This window comes from Cyprinodon tularosa, unplaced genomic scaffold (genome assembly GCF_016077235.1).
Source record: "Cyprinodon tularosa strain WSP-4 unplaced genomic scaffold, ASM1607723v1 ctg531, whole genome shotgun sequence".
In the NCBI taxonomy this organism is placed as follows: Eukaryota; Metazoa; Chordata; class Actinopteri; order Cyprinodontiformes; family Cyprinodontidae; genus Cyprinodon; species Cyprinodon tularosa.
The window spans coordinates 629,621-657,472 of record NW_024039265.1 but is presented as its reverse complement, the minus strand read 5'-3'; the positions used below and the strand labels follow the sequence as shown (position 1 = coordinate 657,472).

Genomic DNA, 27,852 nt, shown 5'->3' with positions numbered 1-27,852 from the left:
TCACAAACTCTGCATCAAACTGACCACATCAATGCATTTTTTTGCCCCATGTTTTTTTCTCCCATGATGTTTACATTTGATCATTGCTGCACTTTGAGAAATGGAAATGCATACACTATCTGTATAAAAAAGGAAAACAAATGTCTAAGTTTTATCTGAACATATTTTGTAAAGCAGTAGATTTTTCTTTGGTACAAAATTTTTTATAGTTCATCCAGAACCATAAGTGGCAAAATGAATTGTTCATCAGACACTGATGTATCTGACAAAGTTTGGATTGTGAGGGAATTATGGATGTTGTTTTGTAGCTGTCTTATTACAGTTCACCGAGACTGTAAAACCTGATAAGGTCTGTCTGATAAACTATGCAAGTCTATTCTTGACTTTTAGACACCATGATTCAACTTGCACAATCTGCTGAGATGCTGATAATTCAACTTTGAGAAAAACACTGTATGAGAAATTTGTGAGAACCAAGTGTTTGTTTTTTTTAATTTTATTTTGTACAATAAACCAGAAGGTACAGAGGTAGTGAAACTTTTAAATATTAGGCTATACACTAAACTGTAAATTCATATATTAAGCTGAAATAATTTTGTTTTATTGAATGTGACCATTTTTGAACATTTGTTAAACTGTTTTTTTCGGCTGTCCGTAAAGGCAGCAGCGGCGCAGAGCAGGCGGTAAAGCAGCTGTGCTGCGTTCAGGTGACGCAGTGTCCCGTTGGAAGGAAAGGCAGGCAGGGGAGGGCCAAGTTTCACTCTGCATTGCAGCCCGAGCGCTTGCTGCTGCTGGCAACACAACAATGGCGACTCCCAGTCCGAATAGCAACTCCACGGGCTCCAGCAACTTTCTGGGGGCCACGTCGCACCACCTTCACCAACAGACTCAGAGCAGCAGCATGCAAGGTAGGAGCTGACGGCTTCCCTCTCGATCTATTACGACCTGCGGCGGAGGTATCCCGATTTGAAACATATAGCTTGTTGCTTCCCTGAAGCTAAAAAAAGAAAACATGGTCAAGTTGGCCCGACACGCATTCTGTTTCCGGTTAGAATTTTTCAGAATAAAGTGGGTATACAATAAGTTTTGTTTGGAAACCACTTGACCTTTATGAAGGACCAACTCTGCCATATTTAAAAATAAATACAGAAATAAATAAATGCTCAATAAATGTATAAGCATACAATTAATTGCCAACAAAAAAGTGAGACATAAATGTATATAACTGTTAATTAGCTTCTTTATTTATTTGCCTTTGTAATATTTACCTTATTTATTTTTCTGTCCTTTATAATCTTCAACTTTATTTTTTTATTACTTATATTTTTAAGTATTTATTTATGTGCATGTTATTATATTTTTGTCTGTTTTATTCTTCCTTTGTATTTTTTTACCTTAGTTATTTCTTCGCCGCTGTTTATTTCTCTCTGCCTTTTTACATTTCTCTATGCATTTCTATCTCATTATGCAAATGAGGAGGGGGTGTGTCCTAGAGAGTCAACTTCTGCTCATTGGTTGGCTTGGCGGCCCATCTTCTTAACTCACAGAGCTCAGAGTACTGAGTTAAATGTTCTCTTTTCTGTTGCTGTTGTTCAATAAAAGTACGTTTTAAGATAATTTGAGGCGAGAACCTTATACTTTTAAGCATCACCATATGACCCATTCACAGATTTAATGCGTAATTTAAAAGAAAATGTGACGAACTTGAGAGGACCGTGGCAACCAGCGGAGCTCCGAAGCTGACGGCAGCCAGGTCTATAGCCAGGCTATGATGGCGATTTTTTGTTGTATTTGGCAAAGTTTGGCAAAGTCCCTACTCAAGTTCTAATGACTTCAGACTCGACATCAGACTCTCCTCCTGTAGATTCGACCGATGTAGTAAAATGCTAACCAACATGCTTCACACACGGCTATGCCGAGAGAGGGCCGCTGCAGATGGGCTGTGGTCGGACCTGGCTGCCGTCAGCTTCGGAGCTCCGCTGGTGCCGCTGTCCTCTCAAGTTCGTCACATTTTCTTTTAAATTACGCATTAAATCTGTGAATGGGCCATATGGTGATGCTTAAAAGTATAAGGTTCTCGCCTCAAATGATCTTAAAACGTACTTTTATTGAACAACAGCAACAGAAAAGAGAACATTTAACTTAGTACTCTGAGCTCTGTGAGTTAAGAAGATGGGCCGCCAAGCCAACCAATGAGCAGAAGTTGACTCTCTAGGACACACCCCCTCCTCATTTGCATAATGAGATAGAAATGCATACAGAAATGTAAAAAGGGCATAGAGAAATGTAAAAAGGGCAGAGAGAAATAAACAGCGGCGAAGAAATAACTAAGGTAAAAAAATACAAAGGAAGAATAAAACAGACAAAAATATAATAACATGCACATAAATAAATACTTAAAAATATAAGTAATTAAAAAATAAAGTTGAAGATTATAAAGGACAGAAAAATAAATAAGGTAAATATTACAAAGGCAAATAAATAAAGAAGCTAATTAACAGTTATATACATTTATGTCTCACTTTTTTGTTGGCAATTAATTGTATGCTTATACATTTATTGAGCATTTATTTATTTCTGTATTTATTTTTAAATATGGCAGAGTTGGTCCTTCATAGACCTTTGGTTGCAGGCTACAGCAAATTTAATAAAAAATACACTAGGAGGATTTTAATACGTATGCTTTTTTCTCTTTAATTTACTTTAAGTAATTTATTTAGTAATATATCTTACATTATATTAAGGTGCAATATATCTCCCAAAATTACATAAGAGAATTAGGGCCACCGAAGAAATAATAAAAAAAAAGTTAAATGATTTTAAAATTTTATTTTAGTTTAAAATGGGAAAAAAGTCAGAATTCTGAGAAAAGTCAGAATTCTTAGAAAAAAAAGACAGTTAACCTATTTAAAATTTTTTCAGTGGCCCTAATCCTCTTCCGTACAAGATAAGTCTATTTCATTGTGGAGATAGATTAGGCCAGAGCTGATTAAAAGGGTTTGAAACAACTTGTAATGTTTCTACATTTTAATATCCTTTAAAGAAGATGTTAGAGAAATGGCTGTAGTGATTTTTGCTCTGTTTAAATGTGTAAGGCACACTAAAGCAGAACTTCCCTCTTTCTGATATAAGGGCTTTGGACTTTTTTCTTATAAAAAGATACCTTTAATTCTGTACTTTTTAAAATATATATATATATATATATATATATATATATATATTATTTTTATATATATTATTTTTTTTTTTACATTAGGATCATGAGTAGGGTGAGACGGGGAGACAGGAAACTCAATTTTGAATACTTTTATAATGCAGTTCTTAAAAATTGTTCTGCCATAATTAATGGGATGTATTATTTTAGCAGCCATAGAAAACAAAAAATTGCATTCTGCTAGAAATAAAATAAAAACATTGCGCAGCATTTTACATTTTTGTGATTTTGTGATGTTGCAGAGAGACTTGCTTTACCAGTTAAAAAAGGAAAGTAAACCTTGTTGAACCATACAGATTATTCTGTTTAATTATAGAAGTTTAGTAGCACTAATGTGTGCTATCAGCTTGGGACTTTTATTCTGAAGGTCAGTTTCTTAGTTCCGGTTGACGGACCGTTGTAGTGACCGAGCTGGAAGTAGCTTAATGACTACAAGGCTACAGTTTTAGCAATAGATTCTTACTGTTTAGCTGAGTTTCTAAAGAAAACAGGCCCCAAAAGCCATGTCAAATGACCCAACACTACAATTTTAATAGTTTAATTTTAATACGTGTCCGTTTAAAGATAAAGTTTACTTGGTTGTGAAGTTAGTTAATGTTAAACACACGGTTGCTACAAAAAGCACAAGGCCCTACTGTGAATTGAATTTCAGTGAATTTGTGAGCCAGGCCAGCCTGACATTACAGCCCAGACAGTCTTACACAGGTGGTGGGCAAACATTTAACCTACAGCTCTTGGTTATTTTCGCTGAGTCACTTGTCATGTTTACATGCCGCTTATTAGAGTCGACACGAAAATACTTCAGCTTTTCTGTGTTGCTAACGCTAGCCGGGTTATCGATATTAAAACGCGGTAACATTATTTACATATTTGAATTATCTCCTAACACGATGTGTACACTTTTTTTGTTTGTTTAGCGTGAATTTTTACTATTTCGTCAAATGTTGAACGCTCTTAGACCCAGGTTAGCCCATTAGCTGACACCAGTAAGCTAGCAAGCTCCATTATCGGACAGGAAGCAACACGCAGGTTAATAAACGCTCAAACTAGCTATTTATTTCTTTATATATGTTTAATGTGTCAACTTTGGCACTTGTTTTGGTAAAATATATAAGTTAGGTGTAGATTTCGAATCAGAAGTTGAAAAAATCAAGTATTGGCCAAGCTGTATTAATCTTAAATTGAAGTTAGATATATTTTGGATTTCCGGATCTAGAAAGGATTAGGGTTTAGGATTAGGATTAGGATTAGGGCCACAAAAAAAAAAGTTAGTTTCAGTTCAATATTGCCTTTTTCCCTCAAAATACTGTCTTTAATCTCAGAATTTTGATTTTTTTTTTTTAGTATTCTGAGTTTTTTTTCTCAGAATTTTGGATCTTAATGTAAATGGGCACCATGAAGGAAGAGCTGTGGGAGCACTCAGCTTCACTGACAAAGATGTGAGTTGTTTGAGAGGGCCAGTAACACAATGGTGGAAAATGATGGAATTAGGCAACGTTTTACGTGCCCCCTTTGATGCTATTTCATTGATGGAAGAGCAGAAGGTGATTAAAACAAGAGAGCTAGTATCTAAAACAGATATGGCTACGGCTTGATGCTAACATGTTTGTTAGCTGTGAGAATTCAGTCAGATTTCTGAGATTAAAGTCAGAATACTGAGATTAAACTATGACACGAGATTAAACTACGAATACTGAGATTAAACTACGAATACTGAGATTAAAGTCATAATACTGAGATTAAAGTCAAAATACTGAGACTAAACTACAAATACTGAGATTAAACTACGAATACCGAGATTAAATTACGAAGGTTGAGATTAAATTACGAAGGTTGAGATTAAATTACGAAGGCTGAGACTAAACTACAAATACTGAGATCAAAGTCAGAATACTGAGATTAAATTACGAATAATGAGATTAAAGTCAGAACTCTGAGATTAAAGTCCGAATACTGAGATTAAAGTCCGAATACTGAGATTAAATTACGAATAATGAGATTAAAGTCAGAACTCTGAGATTAAAGTCCGAATACTGAGATTAAAGTCCGAATACTGAGATTAAAGTCTGAATACTGAGATTAAAGTCTGAATACTGAGATTAAAGTCTGAATACTGAGATTAAAGTCTGAATACTGAGATTAAAGTCAGAACTCTGAGATTAAAGTCAGAACTCTGAGATTAAAGTCAGAACTCTGAGATTAAAGTCAGAACTCTGAGATTAAAGTACGAATACTGAGATTAAAGTCAGAATACTGAGATTAAAGTCAGAATACTGAGATTAAACTATGACACGAGATTAAAGTATGAATACTGAGATTAAACTACGAATACTGAGATTAAAGTCATAATACTGAGACTAAACTACAAATACTGAGATTAAACTACGAATACCGAGATTAAATTACGAAGGTTGAGATTAAATTACGAAGGCTGAGATTAAATTACGAATACTGAGATCAAAGTCAGAATACTGAGATTAAATTACGAATAATGAGATTAAAGTCAGAACTCTGAGATTAAAGTCCGAATACTGAGATTAAAGTCCGAATACTGAGATTAAAGTCCGAATACTGAGATTAAAGTCTGAATACCGAGATTAAAGTCAGAACTCTAAGATTAAAGTCAGAACTCTGAGATTAAAGTCAGAACTCTGAGATTAAAGTACGAATACTGAGATTAAAGTCAGAATACTGAGATTAAAGTCAGAATACTGAGATTAAAGTCAGAACTCTGAGATTAAAGTCAGAACTCTGAGATTAAAGTCAGAACTCTGAGATTAAAGTCAGAACTCTGAGATTAAAGTCAGAACTCTGAGATTAAAGTCAGAACTCTGAGATTAAAGTCAGAACTCTGAGATTAAAGTATGAATTCTGAGATTAAAGTACGAATACTGAGATTAAAGTATGAATTCTGAGATTAAAGTACGAATACTGAGATTAAAGTCAGAACTCTGAGATTAAAGTATGAATTCTGAGATTAAAGTACGAATACTGAGATTAAAGTATGAATTCTGAGATTAAAGTACGATTACTGAGATTAAAGTCAGAACTCTGAGATTAAAGTCAGAACTCTGAGATTAAAGTACGAATACTGAGATTAAAGTACGAATACTGAGATTAAAGTACGAATACTGAGATTAAAGTCAGAACTCTGAGATTAAAGTATGAATTCTGAGATTAAAGTACGAATACTGAGATTAAAGTATGAATTCTGAGATTAAAGTACGAATACTGAGATTAAAGTCAGAACTCTGAGATTAAAGTACGAATACTGAGATTAAAGTACGAATACTGAGATTAAAGTACGAATACTGAGATTAAAGTACGAATACTGAGATTAAAGTACGAATACTGAGATTAAAGTACGAATACTGAGATTAAAGTCAGAACTCTGAGATTAAAGTCAGAACTCTGAGATTAAAGTCAGAACTCTGAGATTAAAGTATGAATTCTGAGATTAAAGTACGAATACTGAGATTAAAGTATGAATTCTGAGATTAAAGTACGAATACTGAGATTAAAGTACGAATACTGAGATTAAAGTCAGAATTCTGAGAAAAAAAAATCAGAATTCTGACCTTTTTCTCGTATTATTCTGAAATAAAATGTAACTTTTTTCTTTTTTTCAGTGGCCCTAATCCTCTTCCCTAGGATACAGATCCATAAAACCCCACAAATTAGTGGATAAATGTCTCTGAACAGTTTTACCTAGATCTCACAAATTTTCATTGGAATTGGTAAGCTTTTGGCCTTAATCTGGGGGGATATTTGTTCATAAATTAGGTAGTTTCCTTGTTTTACGTACAATATGGTCCACTAATGTTTTTCCTTTTTTATGTAAAACTTAGTCACCAATGCAAAGTTAAAGAGTTTTAGCATACCTTACCTGTAGGAAATTTCTACTTTAAGGATCAGTAATTAATGAATAAATAAATAACAAATAGCGGAAATGAATATTACATTGTTGCTCTTGGTGAGTTGGTGCAAACTTTTGACCAAAAGTGTAATTATATGAACGTACTCCTGCTGAGCCTGTCAGACCGATCTCTGTCACATAACTTCTGATCAGCTCATGTATGCAGTCCTGTGTTAGTGATGAACAGATCTAAGTTGCATGTCCTTTCTCTGTTACAAATGCTTAGTATGAAATGTTTTATCTAAACCTTGCAGAAACCAACACCTGCTGGAGATGTCAAAATGAACCAGGTATTCAATTTTATTTTTCAAGGATATCGTCCTTTTTTTTTTTTTTAAAGATGATCTGTGTTTGGGTTCTGTTTGTCTTGGCCATTTCATGGCCAACACATTCCTTCAGCTTTTCCTGATCCTCCGTCTGTCATTGATTTGTATTTTATCCTTTTTTTTTTTTGTTTGAGAATCTTTTAATTTCATTTGTGAAAAATCCACCTGCCTTTGATCTTTTTGTCTGCATGTCACTGATGCACTTTAAAGAAAAACTTTTTTTGGCTTCCCATATCTGGGAGTGTGTTATTCAGAGATCTAAGATCTCTTTGTTTTTGGAAGAGACATTCTGCATCAGTCTGGTTTCTTTCTGACTTATCACACCATACAGAACATACAGACTCTGCTCAAAGATAATAAACAGGGTTCTACCACTAACGGGAAAAGTCTGGAATTTAATTGTTTTCCAGTACAAGAGAAGTATGGGAGGGGAAAAACAGTGTATGGGGAAAAAAAGTTGTGTTTCCAGGCTTTCTTCTCTTTCCTTCCTTTTATCATTTCTTCCTCTCTTTCTTTGTTGTATATTTTCTTCTTTTTTATTATTTCATTCAGATTGTCAAAAGAATGCCAACATAACCTGAAACCCTGATGGCCCAAAACTAGGGCTGTGTAAAAAAAAAAAAAAAAAAAGTATTGATTCTCATATTATTTCCTAAATATGAATTCCTATAACCAATGATCAATAAAAAAACAACAACAACTATGTCATGCTTTTCCTGCTGTCCTAACTAGGATGGAGTGTTAAGGCCAGGCTAGAGATTTTTTTCTCTTATATTATGAGAATAAAGTCGTAACATTACGAGAATAAAGTCGTAACATCACGTGAATAACGTCGTAACATCACGTGAATAACGTCGTAACATCACGAGAATAACGTCGTAACATTACAATAATAAAGTCATAACATTACGAGAATAAAGTCATAACATTAGGAGAATAACGTCGTAACATTACGAGAATAACGTCGTAACATTACGAGAATAACGTCGTAACATTACAATAATAAAGTCATAACATTACGAGAATAAAGTCGTAACATTAGGAGAATAAAGTCATAACATTAGGAGAATAAAGTTGTAACATTAGGAGAATAAAGTCATAATATTACGAGAATAACGTCGTAACATTACGAGAATAACGTCGTAACATTACGAGAATAAAGTCGTAACATTACGAGAATAAAGTCGTAACATTACGAGAATAACATCGTAACATTACAAGAATAAAGTCGCAACATTACGTGAAAAAAGTCACAACGAGAATAATCATAAAATTACGAGAATAAAGTCGCAATATTAAGAGAATAAAGTCCTAAAACTACGAGAAACAAGTTGTATTTTATGAAAATTCTTACAAGAAGCATTTTCTGCTCTAAAATGAGGAATGTCAAGCATAATGTGAAGTTATACTTTGGCTCTGGTTTGACAAATGAGGAAATCAGCATCAAATTGGGCAGCATGTCAAAGTGGACTCGGTTTGCTGTTTGGTGGAGCTGGTTGGTCGTCATCTGCTGGTCGGAGCACGAAGCTTTCTGAAACGGGTTGTTGTATGATGAATTCATTCGCGTAATATTACAACTTTATTCTTGTAATGTTACAGCTTTATTCTCGTAATATTACAACTTTGTTCACATAATTTTACAACTTTATTCTCGTAATGTTACAACTTTATTCTCGAAATATAAGAAAAAAAAAATCTCTAGCCTGGCCCAATACTTTATTAAATTGCTGATAAATGCTAGCGTAGTACTAGTATCAACAAGTTTTATAACTGCACTGTCATGTAGTTTAGGTTAGAGCTTAAGAAATCGAATCAGATAAAAAAGAATTGCTTCTAAATCATAAGATTTGGAATCTATCGATTCTTAAAATTTGAATGGATACCCCGCCCTTGCAGAAACTACAGATTTCAGAAAGGTAAAAACACAAACTTTGTTCTTATGAATTCAGCGTCCTGGTGTTTGGTGCATTCGTCCCTTCATCAGAGGTGTCAAGTAACAAATACATTAACTTACTTAATTAGAAATTTCAGCTACCAATGCTTTACTGATGTAATTACTTTTTTGACAACTTTATACTTCTACTTCTTGATTGTATATTTCATTGTTTTGCAGTTATCTCTACTTTCTACACCTTACATTTTTAAAATAGGCTTGTTATTTTCTGTCTTCATTTGAGCTAATTTTCCTTATGGCCTGTTGGTATTTGAAAAAATTAAAACTATCAAAATAATTTGTTTCAACCAGACAATTTCTTTGTTATGCTGACCAAAATAAATTTTTTTTCAAGATGATGTAAAGTTAAATTGGACACTGTTGCCATTAGTTATAAAACTAAGAAAATTAAGTGTAAGGAAGTTATCATGCAGAATTGTAGAAAAATGTTCCTTTAATAGACACTCTTACTTGAGTAAAAAGCTAAAGTTGATACTCTAACCGCTACAAAAGTGTTTTTAAACAGTAGGATTTCTACTTGAGTAATGAAGATTGATACTTTTGACACCTCTTCCCTTGATCAGTGACTAAACATTCCCAACATACAGCATAAGATGACATTCTGTAGCAGGCAGCTCCTTTCCAAGCATGGATAGCAGGTCGGTAAAATATATAGTAATGGAATAGCAGACCTGCCTCTGTTCTCCAGCTTCTGGCATCATCACCATCACCTCTTACTGAACAAAGCCAGCGAAGTCTTCCTCCTGCAACCAAAATCACTTTAATACCAACAAATGTTGCTGCAACAACATTCTCCCAATTGTCCGGAAGAAACGTGTTTCTCCGGACAAGTGGAAGTGGAAAGTGTTGGGGTTTTTTCTCCAATTTTTCCCTTTCTTCCGGAAGAAACTGGAAGAAAGTTCTCATAATATTTTTGGAGAACTGGGATAGTTCGATTGAAAAACCAACTTACTATATCCACCGGGCTACATAAGGATGAATCTTCATGAGAATAGATATAGTGAAACAAATTAAGAATTTATATAATTTATTTATTGTATGTATAAAAATATAGATAAATGCATAATTGTTGGTTACAAAACTTTTAAAGTAATAACTGTGTTTAAGCACTGCATTTGCACAAACAGAGTTGCAGCAATAAAGTAGCAAAATACAGTTGAATAGTCCAGCTCATTCTTGCCAGAAGTGATTATTTTCTAATAGACTCTAAATGGTAGGAAAATGCTTTCCTGTATAATCGGATTACACCAGCTGCTGGCTTTCTTTTCCTTTAATTTCTTCTGCTATACATGCCCCCACCCTGGTTTATAGATATTGAACCCCACATCAAGGTTATTACTGCATTTGGGCTGCTTAAGGCAAAATATTCACCAAAAGAAACAACATTTTCCAGTAAATTTGATCTTCTTTCTTACGGCCAAAAAAAAAAAAACATGGAAAAATCCTGGAAAAAAAACGCCATCCGGAAGAAACTTTCAACCCTGTTGCAAATCCAGCTGTTTGTCAGGGGTGATGTGTTTATTGATCAAGTGAAAAAAATGGATTATTGGGTTTCTGGGCTCAGTTAGAGCTGGTGAAGCTCAGATCTGGAGCTGCTGTTAGATCATCAGTGGGGATCTCTTGTTGTCGCTCAGGTCATCTGCTAGCAGAACACTTATTGTTTATCCATTTAGCAGACAATTTTACCCAAAGAGACTTACAAAATAGACACAATGTTACAGTTATCAATGCGACAATAAGTTCTCTAAAAAAATAGAAAATTCCAATAAAGTTAAAAAAACAAACAAACACTGGACTTTGTTTCCAAGTTTGAAGATGTTTCGCTTCCCATCCAGGAAGCCTTTTCAATTCTAAATGTCAGAAATGGCTATGGGTTTGAGGCTTTATGCAGTGGACCAAAAACAAAGCCTTGTTTTGGCTTAGAAAACATGCAAATCTAACCGGACAGATAGGTATGCCCCTTAGGAATGGGGTTCGGTTGGATTCTTTGTTAGCCTGCAATACCCAATACCATGTCTATGTGTGTGAAAGGTGGGAATTGTTGGTCTGGCTGAACAGCCAAGGTTTTCTTTAAAGGAAAATCCCTAGTTTGAATCAGTGGTGACAACAAAGAGAGAGAGAGAGGGAAGTCCAGAAAGAGTAGTAGAGGGGTACAGAATTATGAGTAAGGGTTACGATAAGGGTGCTCTTTCAAGAAGTCGTTCTTTAAGAGTTTCCCAAAGATTGAAAGGGACACTGCTGTTCTTTTAGCTCTTGGTAGGTCATTCCACAATCTTGAAACAACACATGAAAACAGTCTGGATTTTCCTAAGGGTGGTTTAGGCACTGCTAGACGACCATCCATTGCTGACCAGAGTGACCGAGTTGTAGACGGGAGCTGTACCCTTAAGCACTTTTTAGGCTCGCATCAGGGACTTGAATTTGATGAGGGCAGCCAGGGGTAACCATTGTAGTTCAATGAACAGAGGGGTGATTGAAAACCAGACACGCCGCCGCGTTCTGGATCATATGTAACGGTTTTACAAATGTTCCAGGAGACCAGTCAGGAGTGCGTTACAAAACTTGACTCAAAAGGCTGATTTATACTCAGAAAGCAGGTCGTCTGCGGGTGTGTCGCAGTTAACGCAGATATGCCCCCGCCCCTTCTGCTGACACTCTGCTGCACCTCTCCAAAATTGTAGGTGACCGCAGACAAGGAGTAGCCTGACGTAGTCCTACTCAATTTTAGTCAGAATATGAGTCTGATACTGCTCCATAGAGCTGTGATTATGGGGCGTGTTTCGAACGAACCAGGAAAAAAATGCCTCTGCACTCAATTGGATAGACCTACAACCAATAAGAGCAAAAGGAGTGCGTGACGTATGTTAAGCGAGGCGTAGTTGTTGTCAACAAAAATCAAAGCGTGCAGTTGCACGCCTAGAATAAGAAGATGAGCCTTGATCGCTTTTCTCTGTTCCTCTTTTAAAATTAATTTGCTATCGATATCTTCTAGAACAGACCTAATAGCAGAATCTACACACCTCAACTTTCCAGCGGCAGCCATTGTTGTTGTCACCCATGCGCGCTTTGGTGACGTGGTTGATTACGTTACTGTTGATCATCTGTCCATCATCGTATAAAGCCCGCCCTGACAATTTGATTGGCCCGCCAGATATTGTGCGAGCATACTCGCGCTACTATTGAGCAATGCCAGACCGAACTTACCGACCTCAAACGTCAGCAGAGTGATATTAAAACCAATTCATCTGGAATCAATAGTATTTGTCTAAAGCTAAAAAAAAAAGAAATCATCGAACCAGTACTTGGTCCTTTCCTGTCCGCTGCGCAGGTCTGTAGTACAATAAGAGCCGATGGGAATTGGTAAATTCTTCCACTTCCATCACCAACCTCTACCCAGACGTAACTTGTTAAAAAAAAACCCAAATAGACTCTGAGAAATTGTAGTAAAAACTGCTTTTCTCTTTACTTCAGGGTTTCAAATAAGCCTGTCTGGAGTTCCTACAAGTAAGCGTTAGACTTTCACTCAAAACACTCTACTCTTTGTTGGAACACGTCAGTAGTCTAAAGTGGTTTCTTTCCCTCAACAAAAGCCGACCATTAGATACTACTGGCTGCAGCCTAGCCATTGGTCTGTGCTAACATCCGGTTGGATGGGTCAAACAGGTTTAGATGGGACCACTGTACACTACTGAAAGAGTCTGTGTGGTGTTCTGGTAGTTTGGGAGTCTGTCCGCTATTCCCTGCCTAACTCTGACACCATTCAGCCATAGCCACCACACATTTTCCTTGCACTGGGACTCTAAAGGTAAAGGGATGGTTTGCACTCTAGCTGGTTGGACAAGGCATGGCAATAAGGACCCAGCACTTAACTTCAGCACCTTAAAGTAATACACTCCCACCGGTGGCTTTAAAGTCGCCTGAATCCATTCAAACCCAAATGTTTGCTCCTTGAATGGGACCAAAGTGCTGTTTGAGTGGTGGGAACCCTTCATATCTACATGGAGCTGTTGGGGTTCTTGCATATTTTAATCAAACAGGGATTTCCAATGTGGGCAACTATTTCATTGCATTCCAGTCTTTCCTAATAACACAAACACACACTGCATGCTTTTTTTGTTTGGAAGCAACAAGCTTTTTCGCTTTAGTTTTTGAACATTGGGAAACTCTGTGGAAACGGACTCTTTGCTTCTGTTCAGAGACTCATTCCATTCTTCTTTTGCTCTTCAGATGACTTTAAATCTTTCTCATACCGTTATCTCCTATTGGACATATTGTTTGAGCTTATCTAAAGTGGGTTAACAAATTGAGACTCATTTTTTGGTGCCCTGTTTACAGGTACATCTTAGTACATTAGAAGATCCCCGAAAAGTACATTTATTTTAATATAGTGTATTTCACTTTATTGTTTGTAGTTTATGAAGAGCAACCTTTTTGTTTCTGAGAAAGTTACAAACACCTATAAAACATGGATTAGATTTGATTTTATTGAGTTTTCACTACCTGTAATAAACCCTCATTCATTCTCTGAGCAATGAAGAGTCTGTATTCTAATGTACTGGGCTGTACCTGTGTAGCTTGCATCTGTCCCCCACCCCCCCGAAGGTGTGCATGTTGTGGCAATCTGGACGTGTTTCTCCCTCTGCCCACCAGGTAAACGCAAAGCTCTGAAGTTGAATTTCGCCAACCCTCTGGTGAAACCGGCCTCCAGGCTCCCGCTTCATCCCTCGGCTCCTTCCTTCCAGAATCCCCACATGTGAGTAAAGACAGTCAGGGTAGGAAGTCATGGGTCACTTTATTTATTTATTTTTTCCCCTTTCTTTCACTGATTGAACAGCTTCTTATAACGTGACTAAGAAGGATAAAAGAAAAGCAAATGTAAAGTTGTAACATTACGAGAATAAAGTCGTAACATTATGAGAATAAAGTCGTAACATTACGGAAATAAGGTAATAAAATTCCGAGAATAAAGTCGTAAAATTCCGAGAATAAAGTCGTAAAATTACGAAAATAAGGTAATAAAATTACGAAAATAAGGTAATAAAATTACGAGAATAAAGTCGTAAAATTACGAGAATAAAGTCGTAAAATTACGAGAATAAAGTCGTAAAATTACGAGAATAAAGTCGTGAAATTACGAGAATAAAGTCGTGAAATTACGAGAATAAAGTAGTGAAATTACGAGAATAAAAGTCGTATCATTACAGGAATATAAGTCGTATCATTACAGGAATAAAGTCGTAACATTACGAGAATAAAGTCGTAACATTATGAGAAAAAAGTCGTAAAATTACGAGAAAAAAGTTGTATTTTATTACAACTCTCACAAGAAGCACTGTGTTCACTAAAATGAGGAATCAAGTATAATGTGAAGTACTTTGGCTCTGGTTTGACAAATAAGGAAATCTTTTAGCACCATCATCAAATTGGGCAGCACGTTAAAGTGAGTTGCTCCTTGGTGGAGCTGGTCGGCCGTCATCTGCTGGTCTAAGCTCTAAGCTTTTTATCTGAAACAGGTTGTTGCATGATGACTTCATTCTCGTAATATTACGACTTTATTCAAAAAAATAAAAATAAATAAAATCTCTAACCTGGGCCTAAAACTCTGTCGTATCTCAAGGACATATTGAATCGTTTTTATCTTTCCCCTTGTTTTTTTACCCAACTAGTTTGAATTTTAAATGATAGAGTTAATAACTGCTTCCTGTTTCCACTACCATAGCACTTATTTCAGGCCATAAAAGGGAACCTGTTGTCTTTTAGCTCAGCCAGAATAATAGAATAAAGAACGTACACTATATTGCCAAAAGTATTTGCTCACCCATCCAAATTATTGGAATCAGGTGTTCCAATCACTTCCATGGCCACAGGTGTATAAATTCAAGCACCTAGGCATGCAGACTGTTCTTACAAACATTTGTGAAAGAATGGGTCGCTCTCAGGAGCTCAGTGAATTCCAGCGTGGAACTGTGATAGGATGCCACCTGTGCAACAAATCCAGTCGTGAAATTTCCTCGCTCCTAAATATTCCACAGTCAACTGTCAGCTGTATTATAAGAAAATGGAAGTGTTTGGGAACGACAGCAACTCAGCCACGAAGTGGTAGGCCACGTAAACTGACGGAGCGGGGTCAGCGGATGCTGACGCGCATAGTGCGAAGAGGTCGCCAACTTTCTGCAGAGTCAATCACTACAGACCTCCAAACTTCATGTGGCCTTCAGATTAGCTCAAGAACAGTGCGCAGAGAGCTTTATGGAATGGGTTTCCATGGTCGAGCAGCTGCATCCAAACCATACATCACCAAGTGCAATGCAAAGCGTCGGATGCGGTGGTGTAAAGCACGCCGCCACTGGACTCTAGAGCAGTGGAGACGCGTTCTCTGGAGTGACGAATCGCGCTTCTCCATCTGGCAATCTGATGTACGGGTCTGGGTTTGGCGGTTGCCAGGAGAACGGTACTTGTCTGACTGCATTGTGCCAAGTGTAAAGTTTGGTGGAGGGGGGATTATGGTGTGAGGTTGTTTTTCAGGAGCTGGGCTTGGCCCCTTAGTTCCAGTGAAAGGAACTCTGAATGCTTCAGCATCCCAAGACATTTTGGACAATTCCATGCTCCCAACTTTGTGGGAACAGTTTGGAGCTGGCCCCTTCCTCTTCCAACATGACTGTGCACCAGTGCACAAAGCAAGGTCCATAAAGACATGGATGACAGAGTCTGGTGTGGATGAACTTGACTGGCCTGCACAGAGTCCTGACCTCAACCCGATAGAACACCTTTGGGATGAATTAGAGCGGAGACTGAGAGCCAGGCCTTCTCGTCCAACATCAGTGTGCAACCTCACAAATGCGCTTCTGGAAGAATGGTCAAAAATTCCCATAAACACACTCCTAAACCTTGTGGACAGCCTTCCCAGAAGAGTTGAAGCTGTTCTAGCTGCAAAGGGTGGACCGACGTCATATTGAACCCTATGGATTAGGAACGGGATGTCACTTAAGCTCATATGTGAGTCAAGGCAGGTGAGCAAATACTTTTGGCAATATAGTGTATGTCATCAGGTGAAAATAAAAAAAAAACTGATTTAGCTGGTTTTGCTTTTATACCTTTAGTTAATGAAAAGAAAACTGGCTGGTCTTTCAACTCCACCTAGTGTTTATACATTCAGGTTAAACTGCTTTATTTGAAGTAGTATTTATAAATACAAGTTTGTAATGGTTAAAAGCTAATTCTTTAATTAACGTTGGTGACTTTACAATAAAGCAAACGTTTTCATTTGTGTAGATAAACTGTCTCTATGAACAAAGTTCCCCAAAGGGAACTCAAAGTTATTTACATACAATGATATGGCTTTAAGCTGCCTCTTGCTGTTTAAACTAAACTTTTTGTTTTGTTTTAAAAACTATGATAGCACTGAAGCGAGGGTACAGTTTATGCACTTGAACCATATTGATGGTTATTAAAATCATGAGTACTACATAATTAACCACTAGCAGACTTATAAACATGCAACAGTACAGGTGTTTAGCTGTAATCTGTCAGTTCTATTTAGATTAATCAGTCAATATTCGGATAGCTTAAGGTTCGTTAAAGAAGATTTTTTTCTTTTACAGAATTAAACCGGGTGAAACTAAAACTTGAGGATTTTTTTTGACAATTTCGGTATAAGTTTGTTGCTCTTTCAGCTAAAGACATGTTTTAGAGTCTATATACTCCAGTTACTATTCATCAATACCTAAATTAGTTGTAAAAAAGGCCTCTGAAGCCATCAAGGCCTTGGAGCCTCCCTTCTAGTTCTTTTCCTGGGGGGAATCTACTAAGTTTAACCACTTTTATTTTAAGGCTTTGAAAATCTATAAGAAGCAGGAGTGAATAGTTAACAGAATTTATTCCAGATTAAATCAGTTCAGAACAGAGAAATTACAGCGAGTCAGCACAGCTACGAGCGCCAGTCATCAGCAAGCAATGGCGTCCAAAAATGTGCCCCAAACCAGGTCACCTCCTGCTTCCTATGCTTCATGAGTCTATGTTGCATCAGGTGGATGCTTAGCTATGCGTGTCAGTTCCTGACTCACCGTCGGATCCGGACCTCGTTCCCTGCTGCATCTACTCCTCAGGATTACAGACGTGTTCTTCTTTATCACTCTGACCTCTGGAATGTTCCGTTATTTTTGTTTATTGTTCAGACAGAAAGCCTGTCATTAGATAGCCTCTGTAATCACACAGTGTTACACTATGTAAAGGAAGACTATGTAATTTATCTCCTCTGCTTAACAGATAGGTAATATAGCAAACACATATAGAGTAAGAATAATCCTAACATAGTTAACAGTTATTTTGATAGTAGATTTATTGCATTTTCTCCAATTATTGTTACCTTAAAGCAACACTAGCACCCCAATATTAGCTGAAACTGGGATATAGGCCGTTTCTCAATATGTGTATTTGTGCGTTCTCATGTGCTCGTGAAACGTCATCATCCTCAGCCCTAGCACTGTTCCAATTCACAAGAACAGCAGACCGAGAACGGACAAAGTCCCAGGATGTTGTTCTCGCCCCTCCCTATTTACCCAGTATGCATCAGAGCAGACTTGTCCGTTCTTGAGATTAATAGCTGTCCCAGCATGCTCTGCGGCAGCAGCAGCTTTCCATGGAGCGCTCCACTGAAAGTTAAAAGTTCTCTTTTCTGTTGCTGTTGTTCAATAAAAGCATGTTTTAAGATAATTTGAGGCGAGAATATTATACTTTAAAGCGTCACTATATGGTCCATTTACCGATTTAATAAAAAAAAAAAGGGAAGTTGAGAGGACCACGGCAACCAGTTGACCTTCGAGGCTAACGGCAGCCAGGGCTAACTGCATCCCGTCTTCAGCAGCCCTCTCTCTGCATAGCTGTGTGTGAAGGACCGCTGGCTCTGATGACAATTTTTTTGTTTTATTTGACAAAATGTTCATTTGATTTGTATTTATCTGACTAAATGAAAAAAGTATTTAGTATTATCTAGAGACTATTAATAACAGGAGGTGAAATGCAGCTCTAGACAAACCGAGCGTGTGGTGACGTCACAAGTACGCTCTGTTCCAGTTGAACCATATTTATGCTGCATGTTCCCGTTCTCGCCGAGTCCATACTTTCCTGTGTTATTCTCAAGAACGTACGTGGCGAGGACACGAGACCGTACTCGCGTTCTAGTGAATTGAGAAATGACCATAGTAAATCCTTTTTCATTTCCGTGTACGTCATTTGGTGCGTATTGATGCTCTCTGCATGCCCTCTCTGCTCAAAAACTCAGCTTAGAGGTCTGATCCATCACTGAATGAGTCATGTGATCCAGTGCGCCGCTTTGTGCTCGTCTGAGGTCCTCTTAAACGTGAAAGCGAACTAAGCTATAAGTGGTTGTTGCCCAACAAAACTACAACAAAATATCAGAAAACTTCCCTGATCATTATAAGATTTAATCTAGAGGGATGAAAAACTAACCTAAACCTGGAAGTTACAGAAAAGTGAAAGTGTTGCTTTAAAAAAAACTATTTGGTTTTCCTGTGGTGTTTTTTTTTTTTTTTTTTTGCTCCACAATTTTCCTCGGCAAAAAAACCCAAACTGCTTTACTTCTGTTTCTAAAGAAGCTGCGTCTGCTTCTGTCTCCTTGAACCCCAGTCAGCCTCAGCAGATGGCCGCTCACACTGAGCCTGGTTCTGCTGGAGGTTTCTTCCTGTTAAAGGGGAGTTTTTCCTCTCCACTGTCGCAACAAGCATGCTTTGTGTGAGGGATTGCCTTTGAGTCAATGAGTCGATGCAATCAGCTGATTTTCCTTAGATAGAAAACTTTAAACCCTTCTGGCTGTATGATCTTGTTGAATTGTCTCTGTAAAATGCCTTAACCCATTTAGGCCTAAAACGCCTGGAAAAAACACCTTAAAAACCTATGGCCGATTTTAAAAAATACCCCTAAAACCTGAAGTTTTTCCTGTAAATTCAGCAACTGTGTCAACGCCTAGTAAATTATTGATATCTCAGCTTCTGTAGCAGATAGAACTCAAAATATATTTTATCTTTGAAATTCTTCCAAAAAAAAAAAAGTGAAAAGCAGTAATCAAAAAAAAAAAAAAATTCAACCTTTTATTTTTTCCATATGTGATCAAGTCTTCATTGAGAATGTGCAATATAAAACGTTTTTAAAATAAAGAACAAACATTACATAAATAACTATCTGATGATTACTTATTAACAGTATTATTATGCATAATAATGCATATGTCTGTGTTATAAATTGCATACAACTTACCTCCAGATGGCCACAAATCTGTCCCGGGACATATTTTGGGGGAACTGCGTCCTGAAGAGAGGTTTACTCTGTCGCCAATAATCTCTTCATACTGGCAACACAAGAAGTCCTATGCCTATACACAGCCCAATAAATGTCTTCATCTCCGTCACAGTCACGGGTGACCACTTTGCCATCTTTGCTCTTGTTGGAGTTTGGTTTGTTTGGTCACTGTACCTATTCGTCTCGGTAACAAGATGCATCCAAAGTTCTTCATTAAAAATATGCTCAAATGCCTGCAGCGGTGTGGCGTCTGCAGGCAAATAAACTTTCACTCCAGGTGTGCGGTTGAAAACACTCCGTGCATTGCGGTGGTAGTTCGATTGGTTCAGCGCGTTCAAAGTCATCATTTTCATCTATACCGTCATCAAAGCCGACACACTCCTCAAAATCACTGCCTTCCGACAACTCTTCTCTGTCAAACTCCTCCATGTTTGCTTGAAAAAAACTTCTTTCTTCTTGCTAGACTTATGCTCTCCCGGCGTCAATGGTAGAATTACGCAACAGCGCCCCCGGCTTGAATGGTAGAAATGCGGTAATGCTTTCCCGGCCTAAATGGGTTAAGATGACACATGTTGTGAATAGGTCCTATATAAATAAACTGAATTGAATTGTGGGGTATCTGTAGAGAGCGTCTGCGGACACACAGCATCGAGTCCTCCGGAAAGCTGAAGATCTCCCCAGAGCAGCACTGCGACTTCACCGCAGAAGACCTGAGGGACCTCGGGGAGATCGGCCGCGGGGCCTACGGCTCCGTCAACAAGATGGTCCATAAACCTACAGGCCAGATTATGGCAGTCAAGGTGACAACATTTCCAAAGAATGTGAAGAAGATCCCAAGTGATGTGATCTGGTATGACTGACCGTGGGAGGAATATTTCCCTGTTGTTCCTCAGAGGATTCGCTCCACTGTGGATGAGAAGGAGCAGAAGCAGCTGCTGATGGATCTGGACGTGGTGATGAGGAGTAGCGACTGTCCCTACATCGTCCAGTTCTATGGCGCCCTCTTCAGAGAGGTCTAGAAAACCCACCTAGATCTCCGTCAAATAGACTCCAATGTGTTTCTGTTTCCTACTAATTGAATTTCTCTTTTTGTTTCAGGGGGACTGTTGGATCTGTATGGAGCTAATGTCTACCTCATTAGACAAATTCTACAAATATGTATATTGCGTATTAGATGATGTCATTCCAGAGGAAATATTAGGCAATATAACATTAGCTGTAAGCAAACATTTTCTCCTACCTTAAATGACGATTTATGAAGCGCCTCTAAACGACCTGAAGGTTTAATTTAGCGTCTTTCTTGCAGACGGTTAAAGCACTGAATCACTTAAAGGAAAACTTGAAAATAATTCACAGAGGTAAGAGTTTTATTAATTTTTTTTTTTTTTTTTTTTTTTTTTGTATGTAATTGTTACCTTTTTATGGTCTCTTTCCAGACATCAAACCTTCCAACATTCTGATGGACAGAAGGGGAAACATCAAACTATGTGACTTCGGCATCAGCGGCCAGCTGGTGGATTCCATAGCCAAGACTAGAGACGCAGGCTGCAGGCCTTACATGGCAGTAAGTGTTCATTAGCTGTTTTCATTCAATCTGTTTATTCTGCATCCCTTTTCTTTTTTAAAGGAAAAATGCGGTCACGAAGGAAGGATCAATGGATCTTTATTCATACCTAAGGCGTTAATAAAATGCACTATCATAGTACTGGTTCATCAGTAGGTCTCGGCGTCGTTCAGTTCTTGCTCGCTTCTCAGACAGTAAAGAGAGCATGAGCAGATCTTGTCATCCCCTTACAGTCAGCCTCCGTAATGAGGAAATTTCAGACTTTCATAAAAATATTAGCTTCCCTACTGTGCCACACGATTTCCAGTGATGATTCTGCTTAGCAGTGTGATGAGCCTCAATTACTGTCGTTTCCTGCGTCTGTAATCCCTGATTAAGTGCTGGTTATCTTCCCGCAGCAGTGTGTCGCAGTGAGCTTGTTACAGATATTTTTAGATTTATGCCCAGTATTGAAGCTTGGTCTGTGCTATGTTATTCCCTGCCACAACGCAAGAGGGACAATCATGATCTAGCGGTGGGTCTAGATACGGCTGAGGCGGTGAGGAAGGCGGTGTTGAAGACCTACGCTTTAGACTATCCATCTCCCAAAAACCGAATCCACCAAAGGCTGCCTTCTTCGCCTTACTCTCCGCAAACAAGGAAATATCACAAAAAACAGCCAAACTTCCTGAATGTTACAGGCGCCGCCATGTTGATTTGAGCAGTACTACCGTAGATCTACTAGGAGGCGAGGAATTCTAGGGCGTGAATGGTTGTTGGAAACTGAGCTCGGCAAGGTTAACTGATCCAAGCTCGGCATGGATCGGTTTTCAGAGGGTAGTGTAAATAGCCTACACTACATTAATCTCAGTGCTCCCCACCACTAGTTAGAGCTGAAGAAGCCCCTTGGATGAGAGGCGAAACATCTTCTAGAAAACTTCACACTAAGTTGCCTAGACTGAACTTTTTCAAGCTTATTCACACTTTTATTTCACCCACTTCTTCTAAAATCACTTAAATCTTTCAAGATGGAAAAACTTGCATCGATGCATTAAACGCATAAAGTGACACCAGTGTAAACAACTCGTAATTTTGCAAAAACAAGGAGAAATTAAATTCCCTGTTCTGATTAATCTGAAAATGGCAGGTTTGGATGCTGCTTCAAGCATTACGGATAGGATAGAACAACTTCTACTCATTGCATGTTTAACATTTAGCCTACTGTAAAGCACGGTGGTGGTTATCATAATGCTGCAGGAGGTGAGCAACTCGTTTGCATTCAAGATAATGTCATAAAAATATAGAGGGATGCTTTGAGACTTCTATGAAAACTCAGGCCTCAGGCAAACAAGGTAACAACTAGTCCCTACAGGAGCAACGTGTTAACCGACGAGCCAAAGCCTGAGGACTTCAATCCACTAAAACTGACACTGGCTGAGCTTCCACAAACAATCAAGAAGTCTGTGGCTACTGTCAAAATAGGATTCAACAAAATATTAAGCCATGTCTGTAAATAGATGCCTTTGCTGTGTTTCGTTTTGTTTTTTAAAAGGGAAAAAACATCCGAAGCCTGTTTTCACTTCCTTATTGTGAGTTAGTGTGTTCAGAGATGTTTACAGTCGAATTCATGTTGAACAAAATGGAGATTTTTGCTCTGTGATGGAAATGAAAAGGTGGGAATACTCTGTGTTTTCACATAATAAAAGAAATATCAGTGTCTCTTTTGGCTTCATTATCTCTTGGAATTTATTTCTCAAGCAAATGATTTTTGTAAAAGAACAAGTTCTGCTGCAAGCCGCCAGAATTGAAAGAGTTTTTTTGATCGGTTTTGAAACAAAAAAACTGACGAAAATCCAGTTGCCTTCTAGTCTGAGCCTGTTCTGTGGTGATATGACTGCAGATTTGAATTCTGCCTGTTTTGGTCAACAGAAACCAGAAGCTGAACTCAGAACTGGACTATAGTTCATTGATTAAAAAAACAAAAAACAAAAAAAAACAACACAAATTTTCCCCCAAAAAACTATGGAAGAGGATTAGAGCCACTGAAAAAATAAAAAAGTTAACTGATTTTGAAATTTTATATCAGGATAATATGAGAAAAAAAAAAATCATAATTCTGAGAAAAGCGTCTCAGAATTCTGACTTTAATCTCAGAATTCTAACTTTAAACTCTGAAATCTCTGTAAAAAGTCATTAAATTCCATCATTTTCCACCAATGTATTACTTTATAATTATTATTATTATTTGGGAACTGATGGTTTTAGAGTCTTACAGAAGAAGGAGAAATAAAAAGAAAATGCATTAAAGCTACAGTGTGTAATTTTTAGCGACATCTAACGTCCAGACTGCAGACCGCAGCAACATGAACATCTCCCCCCCACCGCTTCTCCCCTCCAACAGTACGGCGAGCGTTATGGGACAAAATGTCTTTCACGACGTCCGCATCACCTACCTTCTCAAGTGATGAGGTTTGTTTACATAGATAATTTTACAGATAGTATTCTCAGGCATAATACTGCCATCTATTGTTCAGTACCGTCTCAGTTCATCTCTCTCAACTTGCCGTAGTTACTTTTGAGCGTAATGGGCGATCTCGTACTCGCTAGTTTGTTGGCTCTGCGCTGCCGCAGCGCAAAGATGTCTGCCTCCGTGGCTGCGAGACCCGCTCCTATGTAATTATAAATAACGAATTCTAAGGCAATGCAAATATTAAGGTTAAGAGGCTGAGCTCGTAGATGATGATAAATAACATAGTTATGTATAATATATTACATTTCTGACTGTATATCCCTGTAATTATTACACACTGTAGCTTTAAAAATTGTTCTTTTTCAGAGTTTTTATGATCAGAATTATAAAAAATAAAAGGTTTTCTTTACTAAAAAACTCTGAAATCCAGGATAAAGGATCAAATCTGCACATTTTTAAATAAAAACGCTCTTTCTGTGAGGAAAACCCAGATTGTTTGTGGTCAGTATTTACAATTGTAGAAAATTTTTTTAAAGTTTAGGATCAACCTGCTATTAATTAATTTGGGGTAAAAAAAAAAATATGACAATTAGCAAAGAAAACGGCACCGTCTAATTTATAGTTTGGGGAATATAGTGGAATAATTTTTTGGTTTTATTTTCAGCCTGAAAGGATAGACCCCAGTGCTTCCAGGCAGGGATACGACGTTCGCTCTGACGTTTGGAGCTTGGGAATCACCCTGGTAACCAATAAAACCTCCAGATTCAATGATTTTTATTCTACTATTGAGGAAGTAATGGTTGTCGATAAGTAAAACTTGTTTGTTTGTGTTCCCAGTATGAGCTAGCTACAGGAAGATTTCCTTACCCCAAGTGGAACAGTGTTTTTGATCAGCTGACACAGGTGGTGAAAGGAGAGCCTCCACAGCTCAGCAACTCAGAGGAGAGGCAGTTCTCCCCAAAGTTCATCAACTTTGTTAACCTATGGTAGGTGTCGCTATAGGAAAGTAGATGCTGATGATTCCAGGAACAGATTTTCACCCTAAACTTCCTCACATTTCCTTTCTCACTCTTGTTTTTTGTATCTAAAATACATCCTGAGATTTGTTTACTGAGATATGTAATCAGCTCTGTTTTTTTTCTTTTCTTATGCAGCCTTACAAAAGATGAATCAAAGAGGCCAAAGTACAGAGAGCTTCTGGTAAGACACCTCTCATAAGGTCTGTTTGTTCAAGGGCTCAATAAGAAAGCAATTTTATCTCTGCAAAAAACAAATCTGTCTCAGCATTTTGCTTATAAAGTTTAGCTAAATATCTCATAAATATCTACATATATGTGAAAGCACATCAGATCTGTTCAGAGAAAAGGTAAAAATACTAAAAAGATTATGTAAAATTTTAGGAGGAAGCAGAAATCGTTTCAGTCTGAAATTGAAGCAAAAGTGTCTTTATCGGTTTATTCGATTTGAAATGCATCAAAAGAGCATAATTACTACCCTTATTCTGGTAAACATTTAAACATACTGGCTGTCTTTTTTTCGTGGAGCCGCCAGCCTGTAAAACAGCAGCTCAACACAACCGCCTGGATAACTATCTGCTTAGATAATGCTTTTTGAAATTATGTATTCCAATCACAAACAAACCTACGACCTCTGAAATCACCTGCTAATGCTAACATTTTATCCAAACTCCAACATAACCTTAAAAAAACAGTGGGGGATGTTTTGTTTTGTTGGTGGATCATCAAAATAAGTGGTCCTTCTAATTTTCAATCATTCAGGTGATATGTTTACGTAAAAAAAAATTGCAAATATTATTTTTGGAAAGTAAGCTTGTATGAGCGATGCAAACAGCAACTTTTAAACAGAGTGTGCCGTGCACGAGGAGAAATGGGCTCGTGCACGCTCTCGTACATTTTTAAAAGGCGTTCCCTTTCGGCAACAGGTACAGGATTGGGCATGTGCATTATTTTTTTTTTTATTCACCATAATCCTCCACTATACCATTAATGACAACCCACACCATAGTCCACTTTTTTAAATAAAAATGGAAATGTAGAAAATCAGACTAGTTTATTTTTATTTTTATGTACCTCTAATACAAATTTAAAATGTATTCTTGATCAAAATCTTTATTGGAAATAAAATAAAGATGCCTTTTTTTTGTCTCTTCTTGTTGATTCTAAGCTTATCTTTACCACCACCTGCTGGTACAACATAAGTACTACATAATTTCTAATTGGAATCCCACAGTGCAGAAAGGATATTTTATTTAGTTTCCTTTTAAAATCTGATGTAGCTGTATATTAGATTCAATTTAAATAGCATTTTAAAATTGATGGTACAAAATTTAACTTAAAGCTTCCTCCATCTTCTCCCCAGAAACACCCGTTTATCCTGATGTACGAGGAGCGCTTCGTGGATGTTGCCAGCTATGTGTGTCGCATCCTGGATCAGATCCCGGCTTCGCCCATCTCTCCTATGTACGTTGACTGATGCCAAGAAGGGTCTGCCAGTGTTGGCCCCCTTAACGGGCAGCGGGTGGTACACTAAGCTTTGTGATGCGACGTTTCTCATCTTAGCCTTCAGTTACGTAGGATCACCTGTTTGTTCACATATTCCCAAAGAAGAGAGGAATTAAATCCAAACTTCCCAGAGCAAAGAGATGAACATCAAAAGAGAAAACTTCCAGACTTATTTTAAGATCCCAAAATATATCATCTTAAAGCAGAAAAACTTGAAGCGGTAACTTTGTCTTAGTAAAGCGCAATGCATCTTTTTATGTGACACAAAGAATAGAGTATACATACATACATGGAATATATATAAATATATATATACTTGAACTTGTTCACAAAAGTCTACCAAATGAAATTATGTGGAGTTTATGATGTATGACAGTAGAACCTAATGGGTTGTATATTGTATGCATATTTGTCTTTGCCTCTAAAATGATGACTTGTTTAGATTATTGCTGATAGACCTACTGTCTAAAATCATTTACACTTTCACACGGGTTGCTGTGAGCGCCTTCACACGCAGTAAATGAATGGGTATGCAATTTCTTTTTCAGAAAGCTTCTGGTAGCCTGTCTTAACTGTTTCCTTTTTTTTTGTTATACTTCCTAATATGCAATCCCTGACGGTTTGTCGCAGTACATCATCTAATCCCAGCTACTGCAGTGCGGCCCTTAGCTTCTGGGCTTTGACCCGTTTTGAGTCGCATAACTATGTACACACTTTCCATTAGGTCATTTTTTGTCTGTTGATGCTAATCGTTCAAAACCAATTCTGCACAATGAGCTAAGCTGTTAGCTTTTAGCAAAGAAATGCCAAAAATAATATTGTTTTCCAAAAAAACAAAAAAACAAAAAGCTAATGATGAAGTCCTTTGTTAATCGACACACCTAAACTTGTTGCTAAAAACTATATTTTTATTTTTAACTCCCCCCAACTAAGCGTTGACCAGACATGAATTTCTGAGGTTTGTTACATAATAAACTTTTTTTGGGGTATTTTGGTTTATATGATTTTTTTTTGTTTTGTTTAGTTTGTTCTACCCTGTGGTTTTTATTTTAACCAAAGCTTAAATTTGACCCTCCAGCATATTGAAAACTAAATGTATTACGGTACCAAATATGTAAAAAAGGGGTTAATTTGATTTGTTTCTACCATTTGGACATAAATGGATAATAACTAAACCTAGTATAAACCAAGTATATTGGCTTTCCAATTAGGGATGCAAATGATGATTATTTTTCTAATCAGTTATCTTTTGATTATTTTTAAGATAATTTGAACAATAATCTGATAGCAAATCCTAAAGATTATTTAAAAAAAAATATAATTAAACCAGATTAAACCAAATCTTTTCCACCTGAGGAGTTCTGAGAAAAAAAGTTTTTTTTTTTTTTTTTTATATTGAGGGCTAGATATTTACGGTATATAAATATATATATATATATATATATATATATATATATATATATATATATATATATATATATATATATATATATATATATATATATATTGGTATAATTACTGCTCTAAGTGGGTCTCTCTGTCAGCTAAAAGCATCTTTTAGAGTCTAATCTCCAGTTAACAATTAATAGATTA

At 37.2% G+C, this 27,852-nt stretch overlaps 1 protein-coding gene across 3 annotated transcripts; it reads left to right on the top strand.

Moving 5' to 3' along the window:
- The first annotated feature begins 718 nt into the window (after positions 1 to 718).
- Positions 719 to 27,372, top strand: map2k4b (mitogen-activated protein kinase kinase 4b). Of its 3 annotated transcripts, XM_038304359.1 has the most exons (13): positions 719 to 908; positions 7,385 to 7,420; positions 12,882 to 12,914; positions 14,061 to 14,163; positions 20,350 to 20,524; positions 20,618 to 20,737; positions 20,823 to 20,942; positions 21,031 to 21,082; positions 21,161 to 21,288; positions 24,402 to 24,479; positions 24,575 to 24,723; positions 24,892 to 24,937; positions 26,117 to 27,372. In XM_038304359.1, exons 1-13 carry the CDS (start codon positions 806 to 808, stop codon positions 26,228 to 26,230), a joined length of 1,257 nt encoding a protein of 418 aa, XP_038160287.1. In that variant the 5' UTR covers positions 719 to 805; the 3' UTR covers positions 26,231 to 27,372. The 3 variants fall into 3 exon arrangements, with proteins under 3 accessions (XP_038160287.1, XP_038160285.1, XP_038160286.1); XM_038304357.1 differs by lacking the exon at positions 7,385 to 7,420; XM_038304358.1 differs by lacking the exons at positions 7,385 to 7,420; positions 12,882 to 12,914.
- The last annotated feature ends 480 nt before the right edge of the window (positions 27,373 to 27,852 follow it).